The sequence below is a fragment of the Balaenoptera borealis genome, assembly GCF_965194805.1.
Source record: "Balaenoptera borealis genome assembly, chromosome: 6".
NCBI classification, from domain to species: domain Eukaryota; kingdom Metazoa; phylum Chordata; class Mammalia; order Artiodactyla; family Balaenopteridae; genus Balaenoptera; species Balaenoptera borealis.
In genome coordinates this window covers 44,671,632-44,691,847 of record NC_138863.1, presented here as the reverse complement: position 1 = coordinate 44,691,847, position 20,216 = coordinate 44,671,632, and the positions used below count along the sequence as shown (strand labels likewise).

Below are 20,216 nucleotides of genomic sequence, written 5' to 3'. Positions count from 1 at the left end.
TGTAATGTATCTACATACTATCTGCAGTGTCAGCTTTGCATATTTGTTCTACCTTTACCAATTTGAATTTTTTTATATAACAAGAAAAGAGAAGCAAAGCAGAAACTGACCTGTGGTATTTTGTCTCTGTCAACTTCCTGAGAGTTATGTATCATTAGAAACAAATAGGCCTTTTTTGTTCACCTTCTTATTCTAAGCATATCTAAAAAGTTTCTTATATTGCCTCAAGTATTTTTCATAAGCAGTTCTCATTCTGGGCTAACTTCAAGGACTCAGTTTTTGTGGGTTAGTAATGTCATTGCTGTAAATATGAGCAGTTGTATACAAAGTATGTTCATGTATTGTCAGCTTAATCATTTTGTTTTCTGTTCTTTGTATAGACTCTCGGAAAATATATTAACTCATGTTTCCTAAGTCACCACATTATTATTTTCATTGAGATAATTGGTGACTGTATTCTTAGAAATGGGATAAAAATGTTTTTCAGCCTCCACTCTTTTTTGATCCATAGTCAAGATCTTTGACCATAGATTCAAACCTGTTTCTATAATAATTTTGAAATCTTACTTCTACGATCCAAACTATGTGTCTTTTCCTTTGTTTGGTTGTTGTCCTTTCTCATCCCTATTATCTGTGAGTCTGCTGTCTCTCTGTTTTCTTTGTATATTACACCTTTAGTTATGACCTTCCTTCTCTCTTCTTTTTTATAACTTGCTATCCTAAAAAATTGTCTATATTCTTTCTCTTTTTACCTCCTGTTGACTTTTTTAGATTACTTTATGAATTGTGTCACTGCTATCATTTATTTTAGAAAAGGTAGGAAATTTTGTTAAAAAAAGGAAAAAATTATCTAAATTCCCACCCAGACTGAATTTCTATCCTTTTAGGTTTTTTTCTGTGAACATGTACAGTATTCATGAAATTAGGATAGTATTAAACATGTTGGTCTATATCTTGCTTTTCTTATCAGTGATCTTGAACCCATTTTTATGTCAGTATATAGAGATTTGAATCACTGTTTTATTCATAGCATAGTACATTCTTATACATACAGATTTGCTAGAACTTATTTAAACAGTATTGAATCGTTGCAGTTTAGTTTGCTTCCAATTATTTCTCCCCATTTTAAATAATTCAACCCACAGACATATTTTTACAAAAATGTATGCCTATTTGTTTATTTGCTTAGGCTAAACTCATAAGATGTGAGATATTAGATCTAAGAATATGACTTTTAAAAAGATATTTTATGCATCACACATTTATCCCCCTAAAAGATGGTATCAGTTAACTCTCACATCAGCAATAATTGTGAGTGGAGATTTTACCATACTTTTGCCAACACCAGCCATCTTTGCTCATCAGGCAAGTAAAATACCCCCCTATTATTTTAATGTGCATTTCATTGGTTACTACTGAATATAAAAATATTTTCACATGTTAATTGGTCATTCTGTTTCTTCTCTTGTAATGCCCTGTTCAGTTCTTTACCATTTTTTTTTTTCTATTGAGAGTGCCAGTAGTTTAATTATTTGTAAGAACACCTATATTGGAGAGAATAGACTTTGTTCTATATATTAAAAACAATATTGCTGGTTCATTATGTGTATTTAACTTGGTGATGGCATATTTTGCCATGTAGATGTTTTTGGTTTTTATGTAACCAAATATATTAGAAGTTTCTCTTAGGTTTTTATTCTCAGTATTCTCAGAGAAAATAATCACAGTTCAAAATTATATAAATATATACTTATATTTTCTTCTGGTACTTTTTAAATTTAATAAAAATCTTTAATTCATATGAAAATTAATTTGGTATAAGAAGTGACATGGGTATCTACCTTTTTTTTCTAAAATATTAGCCAGTTAACTTAATAAATAAATCATGTAAATCATCATTTAACTGAAATGCTGCCTTTATCATATGCTACATTATTATATACAATTATATACACTCAAGTATATTAGCTCTGTGTGCTTGACAGTTGCTTAACCTCTGCACTTTTCTCATCTGTAAAATGCAGGTAATACTTATAAATTTATTGTAAGAACTAAATATAAGTCCTAAAATGAAATACAAATATGAATTAAACATGTATCATTTAACACAATGATTGACCCACAGTATATGCCCAATAAATGAGTTATTATTGTTATTTATTTTTGTTATTAATATTGATGAGTCTATTTTGTTATCAGAACCATACTTTTATAATTATTGCCATATAAATTTTAATATCTGGTAGGGCAAAATTTCCATCTTTATGATTTTTTGAAACCTAGGAGATTGTATTCATCTTCATATGTTAAAATTTCATCTATCTTTATTAACTGTTTATTCTGTACAAGTTATATAGATACCAGATGCTCTAAATATTGTTCTTAATTATCTTATTTTTTGTTTTTTCCTGAGCAAAATTATTAGATAATCTTATTTTTCCTAGAAAAATTACTAGATATGTTGTCTTCTTTAGTTATCTTTTATTTCCAATGCTACAGTTTCTTAAATTTATAAAATATTTTATTCATATGCTTTCAGAGGCTTAATATGAGAATTAAGAAGTTTGGTACAATTACAAATGAAGAATTCAGAAAATCACCACGAAATTCTTGGTAATTTCTGCTTTTCTAATTTAAAGTCTTTTTTTTAATGCAAAATGTAAAATATTTTCTACACTAATTGCATAATTAGAAATTTCTCATAGAGCTTTTCTTTATTTTTTCTTTAACGCTTTGGATTCAATATGTCAACTGGTATGTACTGTCACTATTAAAAGGATTGTATGAGTGCTTATAAATATGCTGTTAAAGTAAACTTGTGTAGGACATAAACACTATAAGTAATAAGTCTCAGAATTATCCTTTTTTGGTCAGCCATAAAAAATCCATACTTCAGTGTTCAACTTTTGCTTTCTTTTTATTTTTTTCATGAATCAAAAATTTTTGTTTGAGTTTAACCAATATAGATTAGTATTAGGAAGGTTATCAATTTTTACTGCACAACTTGGCAGCATATAATTTCTTTCCCTTTCATTGTTCAAATGCATCAAATAAAAATGATTATTAATGATCTCTTAAGGAGCTAATGAGGTAAACTAAAGAGATAGAAACCAACCATTGGGAGATGAGGAAGGAAGGAAATACTATGGATTTAACAGGATAGATAGTAGAAGATATTTTAAAATAGGTTTCTTGAGGATCTTAGTATAAGAAAAATTAGAAACGTGAACTATAGAGGAAGCATTTATAAATGGAAGATCATGGAGTAAAAATTGAATAAGATAGCTAAAACTTATATAACTATATATTTAACTTAATAGTTTTCCTTGAAAGATATAAAAACTCTAAATACTGAATATGTTATTAGGTTTAATTTTAATTATGGTAGGAGATTACAGGTTGATAAAATTAATCCAGAATAGTATGAACAATATGGAAAAATAATATGATTGCATGTATTTAAGTTATGCTAAACAATTTTAAAATAAATTCCTTACCACTATGCTTAGATAGCTGGATTATTGCTAAAATACTACACAATAATTTACATTCATAATGAGGATTCTTAGAGCAAGACAAGATCTTGAAGCGATTTTTTAATCATTTAAGGAAGATTAAATTTTTTTCATTGTAGTTTGTGTTAAGTATATCTTATCCATTGTATTTTAGTTCTTTAAAAATCGATAGCCAACATTATCATCACTGTTAGAATCAGTAAATATTTGAATGTCTTTTATATGTAAACATTAAGTTAAATTGTTAGTGCATTCTGTATTGGAAAGGGAGATGATACATTGCCTGTAAAGATACTTCAGATGATAAGGCAGCAAGACTGAATGTGTATATGACTTTTGGAAAGTAAACTTTGTATTTTATAGTCATTCTTTATGTAAAACTTTTACAAGTATTGAGTGAGACTGATTATTTAGAAGATTATTCAAAACTTGTTTTCTTTGATTTATGTACAACTTTCAGTAAAACTTCTATAGCTTACAATAAGTTTTAACTATTCATGTTGATTGAATTGTGATTAGTATTTACATTAGGAAATACAATGAGCAAATCAGTAACTCCGTTGCCTCACATTTATGGATAATGCTTGATGGCTTACAAATTGCCATCACATACATTTTTATGTAATCCTTGCAGGAATATTGTATTACTCTGTTTTTCAGATGAAGCACAAAATGTTTAAATGACTAACCCAAGGTTTGTCCCTGCAAATCTCTGTACTCTTGGTTCACTTCCCTTCTTCTACAGAGTTGCTTACAGAATTATGGTCCCATTTATACTTTGTTATAAAGACAAATTATTTGTTTCTTTTAGTCAACTCTGAATGTATTAAAGTTGTTAACACAGCATGGGAAAAGATTACCTAACTGGATTCCTTAATGTGAAATGTAAACACAGTTTCCTGGTGAGTCATTTTGGCCATGTTGAAGACAGAACCTGTTCTTTAAAGTCACTTTTGGGATAAGATATTTGAAAAGAAGGAATGGTTTTCTAAATCTTTGTGCCATAACTGAGTGTAGTGAATTTCAGTCCTTAATCCTCACATTTACCTTAAGAGAACCTACATTAAGAGAAAATATGGCAAAAAAGGATGATTTTGTGTACTACAAAGAACACTGGATCTAGAGTGATAAGGCCTGTGTTCAAACAATGGTTCTGGTACTTACTAGTTCAGTGACTGTAGAAAAATCATTTATCCCCTTTGATCCTTAGTTTCTCACTTGAAAAATGGGGAAAAGAATACTGTTATCATCTGACGGGATTATTCGATGGAACAAGATCATATATATCAAAGCACTATATAGTTATTTTAATTTATTGCTACTAATAGAGTATATATTTATGTATCTCTGTCACTTTTCTATCCAAAAGAGAAGGACGGGGTTAAATAGGCCTCTCTGATTCTAAAACTCTATCACCAATAAGTAAGATTTACAAATAAATACTTAAATTCAGGACTGAAGTTTCCACCTAAAAGAAAACTTGATATAGTCTTTGATAAGAATAAGATACATTGTGTACTACAACTATTTTGTAATTTATTTGTTCTCAAAATCTAGATTTTTAGTCTTTTGAAAGTAGGGACAACAGTTTTATTTCCTAAGAAGTTGATAATTTAGTTGCCAAACACAGTATACCATGTTTCCATTCATATGAAGCTGCTTAGAGAAATAATTTGAACTTTAAATATTGTTTATTATTTTATTTTAAAAATGTGAAAATGAGGACGTTTACCTCAGTCCAGGGCTGACAGAATAAAGGATATCGCTAGACGTAGGTACCTAGGACAAGACTGATATTCACAATCCCCCTACCTGCCACACTCATCAAAGTCTAACCTCATCCATTTGGGAAAAAAAATCTGTAGCAGGTAAGGTAGTTTTAGATTCCTCTAGTGAAAGGAAATTTTTATCCTTTGTCTTCAGGGTTTATAGTCTACAGGATTACCTTGAATCTTTGGCCAGTATTGAGATTTTGGATATTTATTGTGTTAAAAAGTGCTTCCTATCCCCAATCTGTAGTCAGTTGATAATCATCTATTAAATTGAGTCAGAACAACATATGGATTTCTAAGTTCTCATCAGCAGTGCAAAGCTGTGCTTTAATCACTCATTTAGCATGTGTTTGAACAAGAGGGGACTTGAGAATTCCTCTCTGGCATTTACATTCAGCTTTAGGAATATAGATTTTTACAGCAAAAGTTGAAAATTTCTTTCCAGTATTGGGGAGGACTTTAGGCAAGCAGATGTCTCAAGGAAGGAAGGTGACAATTTGGTTTACCTTTTACATTAATTTTAGAGTGATATATTTTTCTCCAGTTTGAACTGGTTTACAGACAAGAGTGAGCAGAGTAAAAGAGCAAATAACATTTTTCACTCATTTTAAACCAGGTCTTCATGATGATATTACTGGAAGGGGACCCCTTCCAGGGTGTGAGAGTGGGCTCTTGTCTAAGACTCGGAAATGAATTGTCTGAGGAGACACACGTACTGACAAAGCAAAAGACTTTATTGGGAAGGGGCGCCCAGATGGAGAGCAGCGAGCAGCGGGGTAAGAACTGCTCTGCCATGTGGCTCACAGTCTCAGGTTTTATGATAATGGGGTTAGCTTTCTGGGTTGTCTCTGGCCAATCACCTCACTTGTGCCCATATTTGGTCTGATTCAAGGCCCTTCCTGGCAGTGTGTGCATCTCTTAGTCAGGATGGTTTCCAGCATGAAGGTTTCTGGGAAGTTGGCAGGACATATTATGGGCTGGCATCTCCTCCCTCCTTTTGGCCCCTCCAGAATTCTTCCGGCTGGTGGTAGGTAGCTTATCAATTCTGTGTTCCTTATCGGGACCTCCTGTTGTGAGAAAATTCATGCAAGCAGTTATTATCCTGCCTGGCAAGGATGGGCAGTCTCAGTCAGTGGTTCCCTAACAGTGAGATTTTGCATTTTACTTGAAATATGAATTCTCAGACTGTCAAATTTTCATTTTTGTTTAAACATATTTATCAAGCATTTAATATGTTAAGAACTATACTGAGTTGAGTACACTCATATGTGTAATCGTCAGAGTAATTCTTTGAGTATGATATTGTCTTCATTTTAAAAGTGAGGAAATGGATGTTTAAGGGAGAAATTAGTCCAAGAAATAGCTGATTAGTGCCATATCAGGCATTTGAACCTAACCTATGTCTTTCAATTCTATGTGTTTCTATGAAGGGCCAGAAAGTTTTTCCTTCCACCTTTCTAGGTTCTTTGGCTGGTCTAATAATCAGATTGACAAAAGACATTAACAAGAGAAAAACAAACAAAATTGCATATGTACAGGATCCGCATAAAAATGTAAAGACTCAAAAGGCAGCCAAACATCCTGAGAGAAGGAAAGGGGTAGGGGTCTGGGGATACAAAGGGGAGGAAGGCCCATTCATAGGAAGCAGAGGAGATGTTTAGAAAACAAAAGCTGTGCTGTTATGCAGGTAAGTTTCTTAGGTAAAAAGTGTCCCTGGTAATAGCTCCCTTCCTGGTACAGGCCCCCCTTTCCAGTGTAAATTTAAGCAGTTTAGGGGCAGGAAAAGAACTTTTCTTAAATCTGCTGGAGTTTTGATTGCCTTTAGCGCAAATTAATCCTCATGCCAAAGTGGCATATTTTGGGGGTCACAGATTCTGCTCCCCTTCACTTAATTTTTGAAAATATGGAAGTATTTTTTAATTATAAAATTAATTCCAGTTCACTGTAGAAAATTTGAAGACTACAGATAGAAAAGGAAATAAAATATCCATAATCTTACTGCATAAAAAAATATATGTTTACTTCCAGTATTTTTGATATATATATTTTACATAGTTAAGAACATTTGGTATATAGAGTCTTATTCTGCTTTTCTGTACTTTCTATTATACAAACATTATTCTATGTTTTAAAAATAATTTTAAGTGTTATTTTTAATAGCTGTGTAGTATTCTAGCATACAGATATACTATCATTTTTTAAAACATTCCTTTATTTCTTAATATTTAGGTTATAATTTCCCGAACTTTTTAATTTAAACTTTCTGGACATCATTTAATGCTTAAATTTGCAAACAAACAAGAAACCAAGAAAAATATTTGTTGGATACATAATTGCTACTTTGTATGAGAATTTTAAATTATATGAAAATTTTAATTTCTCATGTAAGTATGGCACTTAACTATGCATATCTTTTAATCCCAATTATGTTAATTATACATACACAGGAAAAGACTAGAGGGAATTACACTAAAGTCTTAACAAGCTGCTATCATCTCTCACCTGGATTATTAAAACAACTTCCTAATTGACCTTTTAATTTCATTCTTCTTCCTTATCATCTGTTCTCCACATTGCAGCCAGAGCTGCTTTAGCTACAGAAATCATTTAAAATTATTTCTCTGCACAGAACTTCCAGTGACTTTGTCAGAGTAAAATCTAGAGTCCTAACTGTGGCCTGCAAAGTCTTACATTTTTTATGCCTCCCATCTGCAACTTCCATTTTCTCTGATTCTAATATTCTACCTCTGATTCCCTGTTGCATTCCTCTAGCCACACTGGCCCCTTGGATGTTCCTTCAAAGTGTCAAACATGTTCTTTTCTCAGGTTCTTTCCAGTTGCTTTTCATTCCAAAACCCTCTAGATACCTGCACTGTTTGTTGACTGACTTCCTTGAAGTTTCTGTTTGAATGTCATTTTATCAGACTTCCCTAGTCACTCTATAGAAAATAGCATTGCTCTCTTTCCATCACTCTGTGCTACTTATCCTACTTTTTCTTTCTACCAGTGACCTAGTCTATGTTTAATCATTTGTCACTACTCACTCGAATCTAAACTTCATGAAAACAGATTTTAGTTATTGCTGAAACATAGACTCTAAAACAGAGCAGGGCATGTAAAGGGCATTCAATAATTATTTATTGAATGAATGAATGTTTTCTCTGAGTAGTAGAATTTTAAGTGGTTTTCATTATCTCCCAAATACTTTTCTATACTTTCTAACATTTTTTGCTATGTTGGGCAAATACTATTACTTGTACAGTGTAACAGCTTTAATAAATAGCAGTTTTTTAAAGAGGCTTTTTTTAAATTCTAAGAGTAAATAATAACATATTTGCTATGCATTTTTTGTTTGAGATATTTACATCTGTCTTTCATTCATCCCCCAAATCTGCCCAGTTGTCTAAATTGCTTCTCAATATGTTTACATACATCTTGTAGCCTATTGTGTTTATTTTCTTAAAGTCAGCTAACCAGTTGATTGACATCAGTGCCTCATACACAGCTTATATCCAGGGATCTATAATACTATCATCTGGGGGATTCATTTTACATCTGTCTTGAGTTGATTTCCATTTCCTGGATACCATGTCTTGCTCTTTCTTATTTTACTACCTTATTTTAGGGAGGTACATCCTCCAGTAGTTTTTTGGAAAATAGTGCATGAGCATTAAATTTTTTGAGACTTGGCATATCTGAAATCACTTACATTTGACTGCTTATACTCAGCAGGATAGAGAACTCTAGTATGGAAAAAAATTTCTCACAGAACTTTAAAGACTTTACTCTTTTTTTGTCTTGGCTTCCAGAAGTAGTGTTATCTGAAACCATTTAAATCTTGGTCTTTTACTATCTGATTTGTTTATTCGCTTTGGAAACTTGTAGGATCTTTTCTTTATCCTTAATATTCTGGAATTTCATGGTTATGTGTCTTGGTGAGGATTTGATTTTATCATTGTGCTGAGCACTCCGTCAGCCTTTTCAATTTTAAATTCATGTTCTTTGGTTCTGAGATATTTTCTTGAGTTATTTTTAGCTGGTTGCTTTCTGGGGGTTTTCTCTGATTTGTTTTATGAAACTCCTGTTGGAGATATACGTGTGTGTGTGTATATATGTATATACATATATACATACATACACATATACAGAAGCACACATATATACAAATACACATATACATATATATATGAATGATAATTATCTGTCTCTTTTCCTGTATGCTTGACTTTCTAGATTTCCTCAAATTTACTTTCCAACTGTAAAAAAACTTTTTGCTAATCTGGTATTAATACCAAGTGCTCATATTGTATTCATGGATGTAGTATATTTTCTTTTCTTTGTGGGGATGTTAATGTATTTTTTCAAATAATTTATTATGAACATTTTAAAACATATTGAAGAACTGAAAGAACAGTACTATAATTGCCCATATACTCACCCTCTAGATATACATATGTTAACATTTGCCAGAGTAATCCATGTTTTTGTATTTTTTTTCTGAACCATTTGACAGATGTAATCATCATGACACTTGATCTCTCAATACTTCAGGATATGTTTCCCAAAAGAATGTGTTTCCTAAAAATAATATTTTTCTTCAAAAATAAAACTACCATCACATGTAAGAAAATAAGTATTAATCCCTTAAATCATCTAGTATTCATCCATATTCAGATATTCCCAATCCAAAAATGCCTTCTAGAGCTGTTTTTTAAAAATCAGAATCCAGTCAGATTGATGCATTACTTTTGGCTCATTAGTCTCATTTCATATTGAGTTCTCTTATTTCTTTCTTTGAAAAAAATGGTATATTTTCCAGTTTTACTGAAACATAATTGACGTACACACAACATGAATTTAAGGTATACAACATGATGACTTGACTTACATACATCATGAAATGATTGCCACAATAGGTTTAGTGAGCAGCCATCATCTCATATGGATACAACATTAAAGAAATAGACGGGAATTCCCTGGCGGTCCAGTGGTTAGGACTCCACGCTTTCACTGCAGAGGGCCCGGGTTCAATCCTGGTCAGGGAACTAAGATCCCACAGGCCGCGTGGTGTGGCCAAAAAAAAAGAACGAAATAGAAAAAACATTTTTCCCTGCAGTGAGAACTCTCAGGATTTCCTCTCTTAACAACTTTCATCTGTAACATACAGCAGTGTTAGTTATCTTTATCATGTTGTATATTACATCCCCTTGCCCCCAGCCCACTCAACCCCCCATACCATAAATCTTATCTCTTCTTCTATGAGTTTGTTTGTTTATTTGTTTTTGAAGTATAATTGACCTGCAATACTATGTTAGTTCCTGGTACACAACATAATGTTTTGATATTTCTATACATTTCAAAATGATCACCATGATAGGTGTAATTGTCATTGATCACCATACAAAGATATTACATACTTACTGTATTCTCCACCTGTACATTTCATACCTGTAACTCATTTACTTTGTGACTGAAAGTTTCTACCTCTTAATCTCCCTTACCTGTTCCTCTCCTTCCCCGCCCATCTCCCCACTGGCAATCACACGTTTGTTCTCTGTATATTTGTTCATTTGTTTTTTAGATTCTACATATAAGTAAAATCATACACTATTTGTCTTTCTCTGACTTACTACACTTAGCATAATACCCTCTAGGTCCATCCGTGTTATCACATATGGCAAGATTTCATTCTTTTTTACAGCTGAGTAATATTCCACTGTATATGTACACCACATCTTCTTTATCCATTCATCAATTGATGAGCACTTAGGTTGCTTTCATATCTTGGCTATTATAAATAGTGCTGCCATGAAGTAGGAGTTCACATATCTTTTCAAATTAGTGTTTCTGTTTTCTTCAGATAAATACCCAGAAGTGGAATTGCTGGATTATATGTTAGGTTTAGTTTTAATTTTTTGAGGAATCTCCATACTGTTTTTCATAGTGGCTACACCAATTTACATTCTCACCAACAGTGCACAAGTGTTCCCTTTTTTCCAATCCACACCAACACTTGTTATTTGTTGTCTTTAACATTTCTTATTAAACTGGTTTTGGTTAATGAACTCCTTTAGCTTTTGTTTGTCTGTAAAACTTTTGATCTCTCCTTCAAATCTGAACGAAAGACTTGCCAGGTAGAGTAGTTTTGGTTGTAGGTTTTTGCCTTTCATCACTTGAAATATATCATGCCACTCCTTTCTGATCTTCAGAGTTTCTGCTGAAAAGTCAGCTGATAGCCTTATGGGAGTTCCCTTGTATGTAACTTGTTGCTTTTCCCTTGCTGATTTTAATATTCTCTCTTTATCTTTAATTTTTGCCATTTTAATTACAGTGTGTCTTGGTGTGGTCCTCTTTGGGTTGATCATGTTTGGGACTCTCTGTGCTTCCTGGACCTGGATATCTGTTTCCTTTCCTAGGTTAGGGAAGTTTTCAGCTAGTATGTCTTCAGATATGTTCTCTGCCCCTTTCTCTCTCTCTTTTCCTTCTGAGACCCCTGTAATGAGAATGTTAGTATGCTCTGTGTTGTCCCAGAGGTCTCTTAAACTATCCTTGTTTCTTTTTATTGTTTTTTCTTTTTTCTGTCCAGCTTCAGTGATTTCTACTACTCTGTCTTCTAGCTCTCTGATCTGTTCCTCTGTATCATCTAATCTACTATTGATTCCTTCTAGTATATTTTTCATTTCAGGTATTCTTCATCTCTGGTTCTTCTTTATATTTTCTAACTCCTTGTTAAACTTCTCACTGTTTTCATTCATTCTTCTCCTGAGATCTTTGAGCATCTTTATGATCATTACCTTGAACTCTTTATTGGGTAGATTGCTTATTTCCACCTTACTTAGTTCTTCTGGGGTTTTATCTTGTTCCCTCATTTGGAACATATTTCTCTGTGCCTCATTTTGCCTAATTTACTGTTTTTATTTCTATGTATTTGGTAGGTTTATTCCATTTCCCCATCTTGGAGAAGTGGCCTTTTGTAAGAGATGTCCTATGGGCCCAGTAGCACACCCGCTCTGGTCACCTGTGCTATATGCCTTAGCAGTATGCTCTATGTGGGTTGTGTAGGTCCTTCTGTTGTGGTGGGCTGACTACTGTGGGTGTGCTGGTAGGTGTGGCTGGCCCCGATACTGGTTGGTTGCCATGCCCTGCCTTGTGCAGAGAGTGCTAGCTGCTGGTGGGTGGGACCAGGACCAGTCTCTCACAAGGAGACTGGCTACAGAGTCCCGGGTGTGTGTGTTGGGGGGGGGGGCGGTCCCAAGGCTAGTCCTGGCCCACTGGCTGGGTCTCAGCATGGCTGACTGTGGGCTGGGGGTTCCAGATCTAGTGTCTGCTTGCTGGTTGCCAGGGCCAGTTCCTGACACAGCTGTCTGCATGATTGGGGTACCCCCAAGCTAGTGTTGACCCACTGTGGGGCTGGATCCTAGGGTAGCTGGCTGAGGGTCTCAAAGTGTTTCAGAGTTGGTGTTGGCTTGCTGGTGGCTGACGCTGGGTCCTGCAGCTAGTGCTGGCACACTTATGGACAGAGCCACATCTTGGGGTCTCTGGCTACAGGGCCCAAGGTTTCTGGAGCTGGTGTCAGCCTGCTGGTGGACAGGGCTGGGTCTAGGGTGTCCTGGGTCTGCTATCTGCCCCTGGTGGGCAGAGCCAGGTCCTGAGGTCTCTGGCTGCAGGTCCTGGGGTCCTGGAGCTGGTGTTAGCCTGCTGGTACAGGGACCCATCCCGATGGCTGGCTGCAGGGCCCCAGGGGTCCCAGGGCTAGTGCTGGTGCACTGGTGGGCAGGACGGGTCCTGGGTTCTCTGGTGGGTGGGGCAGCATCCTGGGGTGGCTGTGGGCTCAGGGGCTTCTATGTACGCTGGCCTGCTGATGTGTGGTGCTGTGTCCCTCACCGGTTAGCTGCTTGGCCTGAGGCGTTCTAATACAAGTGCTGACAGGCTGGTGGCTGGGGGCAGGACTGGGTCCCAAGCCTAATAAGCTAGAGGGAGGATTCCAAAATGGTGCTTACCAGCATTGGTGTCCACATGGTAGAATGAGCTCCCCCAAATGGCTGCTGCCAGCATCTTTGTCCGCAAGGTGAGTTCCAGTTGCCTTCTGCCTCTCTGGGAGGCTCTCCAAGATCAGCAGTGGGTGTGACCCAAACTTCTTTCAGATTATTGCTTCTGTCCTGGGTCTCGGAGTGTGTGAGATTTTGTGTGTTCCCCTAAGAGTAGAGTGTCTATTTCCTTCAGCCCTCTGACTCTCCCAAAATAAGCCCCACTTGCCTTCAAAGCTAAACGTCCTGGGGGCTCATCTTCCTGGTACAGGACCCCCAGGCTGGGGAGCCCAGTGTGGGGCTCAGACCCCTCACTCCTTGAGGAGAAGCTCTGTGATTGTAATTATCCTCCTGATTGTGGGTCACACACCCAGGTTATGGGTCTTGACTATACTGTGTCTTTGCCTCTACTACCCGTCTTGTTGTGGTTCCTTCTTTATAGCTTTCATTGTAGAAAACCTGTTTTGCTAATCTTCATGTTTTCTCATTAGTAGTTGCTCTGTAAATAGTTGTAATTTTGGTGTGCCTGTGGGAGGAGGTGAGCTCAGAGTCTTCCTACTCCCTCGTCTTGACCACTACCCTCTCACCTTTTTTTTTTTTTTTTTTTTAATGGCATTGCCATTTTAAAGAGACCAAGAAAGTTGTCTTGAGGAAGGAATCATATTCTGGATTGGTCTGATTGTTTTCTCTTGGTTTTCTTTTACTTGTTCTATACTCTGTATTTGTAAACTAGCATTTCGATTAGGCTCAGTTTAAACGTTTTTGTTAAGAATACTTTGTAGGTGATACTGGGTATTTCATCGTATGTAATTGAAGGATATAATATCAGGTTGTTCCAATATTGATGATGCCAAGTTGGATTATTTGGTGGAGGTGGTGACTACTTGATCTCTGCATTGTAAAGATATGCTTTCCCTTTGCAATTAGCAAGTAATCTGTGGGAAGATACTTTGACATCATGGAAGTGTTCCTAAATCAGTTATTACATTGGAGGTTACAAAATGCTAATTTTCTAATTCTATTGTTCCTTTGATATTTATTAGCTGACTTTTTTTCCTGTGAAGTAGAGCTCCCCCTCATCAACTAGGGTGAAAAAGGTAGGGTAAATGCCTAATTCTTGAATATTTACCATTTTTCACTCTAAAAGTGATATGACAGTCATCTCCTTTGGTGGCAAGTGAGGTTTTTTTTCTTTTCCCTTTGACTGGCACTGTGGATTCTTGAGTACTTATTAATTCAGTATCTTACAATCGATTACACTTTTTAACCCTAAAATAGTTTCAGATCTGACCATTAAGAGTTCCTTCAGGCTGCTTTGGTGTCCTTTTGACATACCCTTTTATAGTCTTTGAGCACCTTAGTTTTTTCACATACATGATGTCCCAGGTTCATCTTGTATTTTTTCTGACCCTGGCAATTAGCTGTTTTTCCTGGTTCCTTTTTGTCAGGATGGCATATAGATACTAATGCCAGGTGTTTTAAGTGTACTCATTGTTTACTGGGATGATATTAATAATTCTGAGCTTTTTCAATGACTATAGCTAGGGTGGATGTATATATATATACACACATTTTCACACCCTTCTACATACATATATACGTAATTTTTAAAGAAAACCATGAGTTCAAATATATACTCCCAACTCAAGTTAAATATTTCAGGGTTTTCCTTTACTGCTTTGTTTTTATATTTTTAAAATTTTCTTATCCTAAAAATCTTGGTTCTTCTAACATCAACATGTTACTTTGTTTTATTTTATAATATATGTACAATCGTTTTTAAAAGTTAATACCAAGGTTATTACTAACTATAAAAGTACTGAATGAAATTTAAGATTTCTTTGCTTGTTTTGTTTGTCTTTAAATATGTCTGAAAGTCAGCATTCTGAGAATATTTAATAAGGTTTTCATCTCGTTTTACTAATGGTTTGTTATACAGTTTGGGGGTTTTGTTTGTTTGTTTTTGCTTCAGTTCTCAGTTTCAGAGTTTACTTGCATTGAATTTCATTTTAAGCTATGTAAAACATTTGTATAATGTTCAAAGTCAAAACCTAAATAAAAAGATATTTAGAGAAGTCTTGCTTTCATCTCTCTCCTCCACCATCCCATTCTGTTCCTATTTCTTATAGACATTTCTTATTTTCCTTAGTTTGTGTTTTTCCATTGCTTCCTTTTGCAAAAATATACAGAGACGTACTTGCATATATACATACATATATAATTTCTCCCTACTTTCTTAGTCAAAAGTTCAGCATTTTATTCACTGTTCTGTACCTTGCTTTTTTTCATTTAACAATGTATCTTGGAGATTGCCCCAAATCCGTACATAGAGAGCTTCCTCACTCTTTTTTTGTAGCTGTGTCATATTATATGGATATTTTACAATTTCTTCAACTAGTACCCTGATATGGTCATTTCTGTTGTTCTGGTCTGTATTACAGTAATGACCCAATGAATAACCTTGTGTATATGTTTTTGTGTTTTTTTTAACTGGTGGAGATGTATATTCAGGATGGATTCTGGACATAAGACCTCTAGGTCAAAGGGAATATACACTTATAATTTTGTTAGATATACCCAAATTCTCATCCATAGGGATTGTACCATTGAGCCTGCCTTTTTCTCCATAGGCAGTGTTGGTTCTTTTGAAGGTTTCATATCCCTTTGTTCCCTACAAGTTGTTCTTTCAGTTTTTCCCTTCAGTCTTTTGTTAATGGCTTTTCTCGGATGTCTTCTGATCCTTGGCTGCCTGCTTATACTAAGAATAAGAGGTATTAAATAGCTGGCTGGGTGGGGCTTGTTTATTGAAGGCTTCATTAGAAGGTTATCTGTCTGTTTCTTTGGGGAGTCCAGGATACAAGTATCTTAAGGCCTTTTCTTTGGGCTGGTCATGTTCCCAAGGGAAGAATATTTTAATCTTCTTCCTAATGGGTAAGCCTGGTTACTAGCATTTTGGAAACCCAGTAAGGCTGGGAGATCTTATTGTTCAGTATGGATGATAGTATTTTGGTGGGGGGAGTGGGAATAGAATAATATTTAAAAGAGAGTCCATACCACCTTATACTAGATCGTCATCCTTTTTTATGTAGAAGATTGAAACCAGATGGCAGCATGGCTTTTCTCTACCTCCAGCCCTTTAGCAGTATTGGGTATATAGCTTTATTCATCTCCTTGACAGTGTGATATTGTTGGCTAGTGGATGAATTTAAATACTTACATTTATTGTGGTTACTGATCTATTAGGACATATTGCCATCATCTTATTTTGTGCTTTTTGTTTATCAAGCCTATGTATGTGTGTGTCTGTGTGTGTGTCTGTATGTGTCCATGTCTGTGTCTTTCTTTTCTCCTATTAATGCTTTCTGTTGGAAATAATAAAATTAATTTCCTGTTTCAATCTCCCCTGGTTTGGAAGTAGTGGTTTATATTTCTGATTTTTGTTTGGTGGTGGTGGTGGTTGTTTGTTTTAATGGTTACCCTTAAATATTTAAAATAAATTCTTGACCATAAATTTTTTTTTAGCGAAATTATTTATCGTCTCTCTTGCCCTGGAATAAGACAAATTTAACTTAACACACAGAACCTCCAAGGCAATTTCCTATTATAATTACCTAGAATTTATTTCAATATTTTAACCCAAAACTTAATGTCATGTCAGTTGTTAAATTAACCAACATTTTATCAGTTTCTGTTTACCATTGTTTCTAACAACTTTCATTTTTTCTCTGAATTTTTATTTTCTCAATCTTGTTTTTTTTTTTCTTGGAATTTGATTATCTAGATTCAAACTTTAATCTGGAAAAACAAATAAGCAACAATAGCAACTATAGAAGGAGTGGTGGGGCCAGGTAATAATTATATAGTTTCAGTAAATGAGACAGTGTATTAATAACATGAGATTTAAGCAGGTATCAATGTAATTAAATAGGTGACTCAAATTTGACCTGTGAGAATGTAAAAAGCAAGTGCTATAATTCACTGGAGAAGTGTAATGGATTATTCAGAACCATATTCATGCATTACATTATCAATTTGTACAAAAAGACTTAGAACCGTATCTCATACTGTGTTTCAGCGTGAGTTTCAAAATAAGCCTCTCTGAGGCAGTTTCTTCATTTGTATAGTGATCATGTATCATACTTTTTCTACAACAGTCATGATTTACACCTGTCCTCCTAGCATAATTGTTAATTATGCCCACTGCCTTTATTCTCAGAAATGTACCAATTTTGTTAGTAAACCAAATGGTCACCTTATTTATAAAATTTGGAAAATTCCAGTCTTGTAGGGATGACTTAAGGGTTACAAATAATCCACGTAAAGAGTTATAGATGGTATTTCACACATAGTACATGCTCAATAATGGTAGGTATCAAGGAACAGCTTAGGTTGCGTGTGTAAATACTGTTTTTTTCTCCCAGGCCTTTTTAAAACTGAACCCATTTTTTGACAGTATTTTAATATCATTTGATTTCTGAATTATCTTTTATTCTTAGGCAAAGAAGTCATCACCGACATGGTAAGCTGTAATATTTATGTACAAAAAATTTGAATTGATATTTTATTAATGGTTAATTACTATGTTTTCCATGTACCTCAAACCCTTTATGAGTAAGTACTGATTTCAATAGTGATAATTATAATAATTTTACATTTAGAATTTGTTAAGGTATTTTTCAGTTATAAAAATGGTTTCTATAGCACAGGTCAAATATCTAGAGTATATGTTTTGCTTTAGCTCTATGCTTGGATTAGCTTCCTATGTATATATTATTCTGAAATTGGACATATTCTGAATTTAGCCTTATGGTCCAAATTTTATTCATTTAAGAATTTATCATTTGAAATGGATAGGGCAGACACTTACATTTGAATTATGAAACTTTGTTAAATAAATTAATATGCAAATGAAAGATATTTCAGTTACTTTAGAAAAACATGAAGACCACTCTGCATAAAAGCCATGTTAATTAATAACATCTACTTTTTATATAGGAAATCTCTGAAAATAAGAGAATGTTTTTAGGAACTAATTTAGCAAGGTTAAGGTAACACTTGCAGCCTTAATCAGCATTGGATGCAGTGTATTTCTTATAGTTTTTAAAATTTTGGCTTTATAGTATGACAAAAGTCTTGATTCACAGTATCGTTACACTCACTTGAATATTCTGAAAGTGGACCTGGGCAGACCAATCTGAATTTAGACCAACAACTTCATGCCAAACTATACTTTTCTATTCAACTGTACTGTCATAAGAATTTAGAATGTTTCCAGAGATGATCAAACAAAAAAAGAAAACATATTCCAAGGTCTGTATCTGTTCTCTTTCAGTCTCTTGACCTCCACTCTCATCTTTCTCTCTCTACCCCCCTCTTTAACACACCAAATAATGCATTGATGATCATCTACTCTGTGTCATATATGACATTTGAGTTTTAAATTTTTCTTTTTTTTTTAAAACCTGGGTAAATTCAAACCACACAGTCATAGAACAATTTGAAAACTCCTTTTGATTTTTTTTTTTTCACACACACACTGTATTTTATTTTTACAAGAGATAAATAGACTGACACCAAGCATTGTACATGGATGACCACAACAAAAGCAACAATGATTGCCATTACCAAACATGAAACACACTCATACTATGTCATAATATTGACATTCAGTCCAGTAATCCTCCACTGTAACAGCTCCTTTACTTTGCAGTGAAAATTGATTTGTATATTCTTTGCCTCTGAGTCCTTGTGGGATTTTTTCTTTTTTTAAATTCAAACAGAAAGTCACAAAAATTATACTCATCCTCATCAGTTCACTCAGTCCCATGTAATTAATTTTTTTTTTCACCTTGATCTTTTGTTAGCACTTTTATGAGCTCATCAGTTTTTCATTAGAGTTCTGAAAATGCTTATTCATTCAGTTCAGCAGTATAGTCAGTTACCAGAAACCTGTACTTGTCAGAGTCTTTTCCATGAATTTCCTGAAGATGAAACCCTTTTATAGGAACATATTTACAAAAGCATCAGAGTACACCCAGAACTGTCTGTAAATGACAAAAGACTTAAAAATGACCACGGTTAAAGATTTGATGAAAGTTCATAATAATGCAGTTGACAAGAAAATTAGTTATTTCTGAGATATACATTTTAAAGTAATAACTAGGATTATGACTTATAACATTATACCAGAACATATAAGATTTTTAGAAATTTCATGTAATGTCTGAAACATTTATATTAACATATTTCCATACAAATAACCCAATGAAAGTTTAGTATTAGTTGTTTTGTTTGTTTGTTTATACTGCAGGTTCTTATTAGTCATCAGTTTCATACACATCAGTGTATACATGTCAATCCCAATCGTCCAATTCAGCACACCACCATCCCCACCCCACCGCAGTTTTCCCCGTTTGGTGTCCATATGTCTGTTCTCTACATCTGTGTCTCAACTTCTGCCCTGCAAACCGGCCCATCTGTACCATTTTTCTGGGTTCCACATACATGCATTAATATACGATATTTGTTTTTCTCTTTCTGACTTACTTCACTCTGTATGACAGTCTCTAGATCCATCCACATCTCAACAAATGACTCAATTTCGTTCCTTTTTATGGCTGAGTAATATTCCATTGTATATATGTACCACATCTTCTTTATCCATTCGTCTGTTGATGGGCATTGAGGTTGCTTCCATGACCTGGCTATTGGAAATAGTGCTGCAATGAACATTCGGGTGCATGTGTCTTTTTGAATTACGGTTTTCTCTGGGTATATGCCCAGTAGTGGGATTGCTGGGTCATATGGTAATTCTATTTTTAGTTTTTTAAGGAACCTCCATATTGTTCTCCATAGTGGCTGTATCAATTTACATTCCCACCAACAGTGCAAGAGGTTTCCCT

The 20,216-nt window shown here is 34.5% G+C and overlaps 1 protein-coding gene across 4 annotated transcripts in view; it reads left to right on the top strand.

Annotated features, from left to right (window-relative positions):
* LOC309631227 (small membrane A-kinase anchor protein) overlaps positions 1–20,216 on the top strand; it is a 297,357-nt gene that overhangs the window by 29,274 nt on the left and 247,867 nt on the right. For 3 of the 4 annotated variants that reach the window (XM_082397461.1, XM_082397459.1, XM_082397462.1), the window contains 2 exons: positions 2,540–2,613; positions 17,811–17,833. In XM_082397461.1, the coding sequence (XP_082253587.1) occupies positions 2,540–2,613; positions 17,811–17,833 (97 nt within the window). The remainder of the gene's footprint in view (positions 1–2,539; positions 2,614–17,810; positions 17,834–20,216) is intronic. The other variant, XM_082397456.1, reaches the window with a different exon arrangement.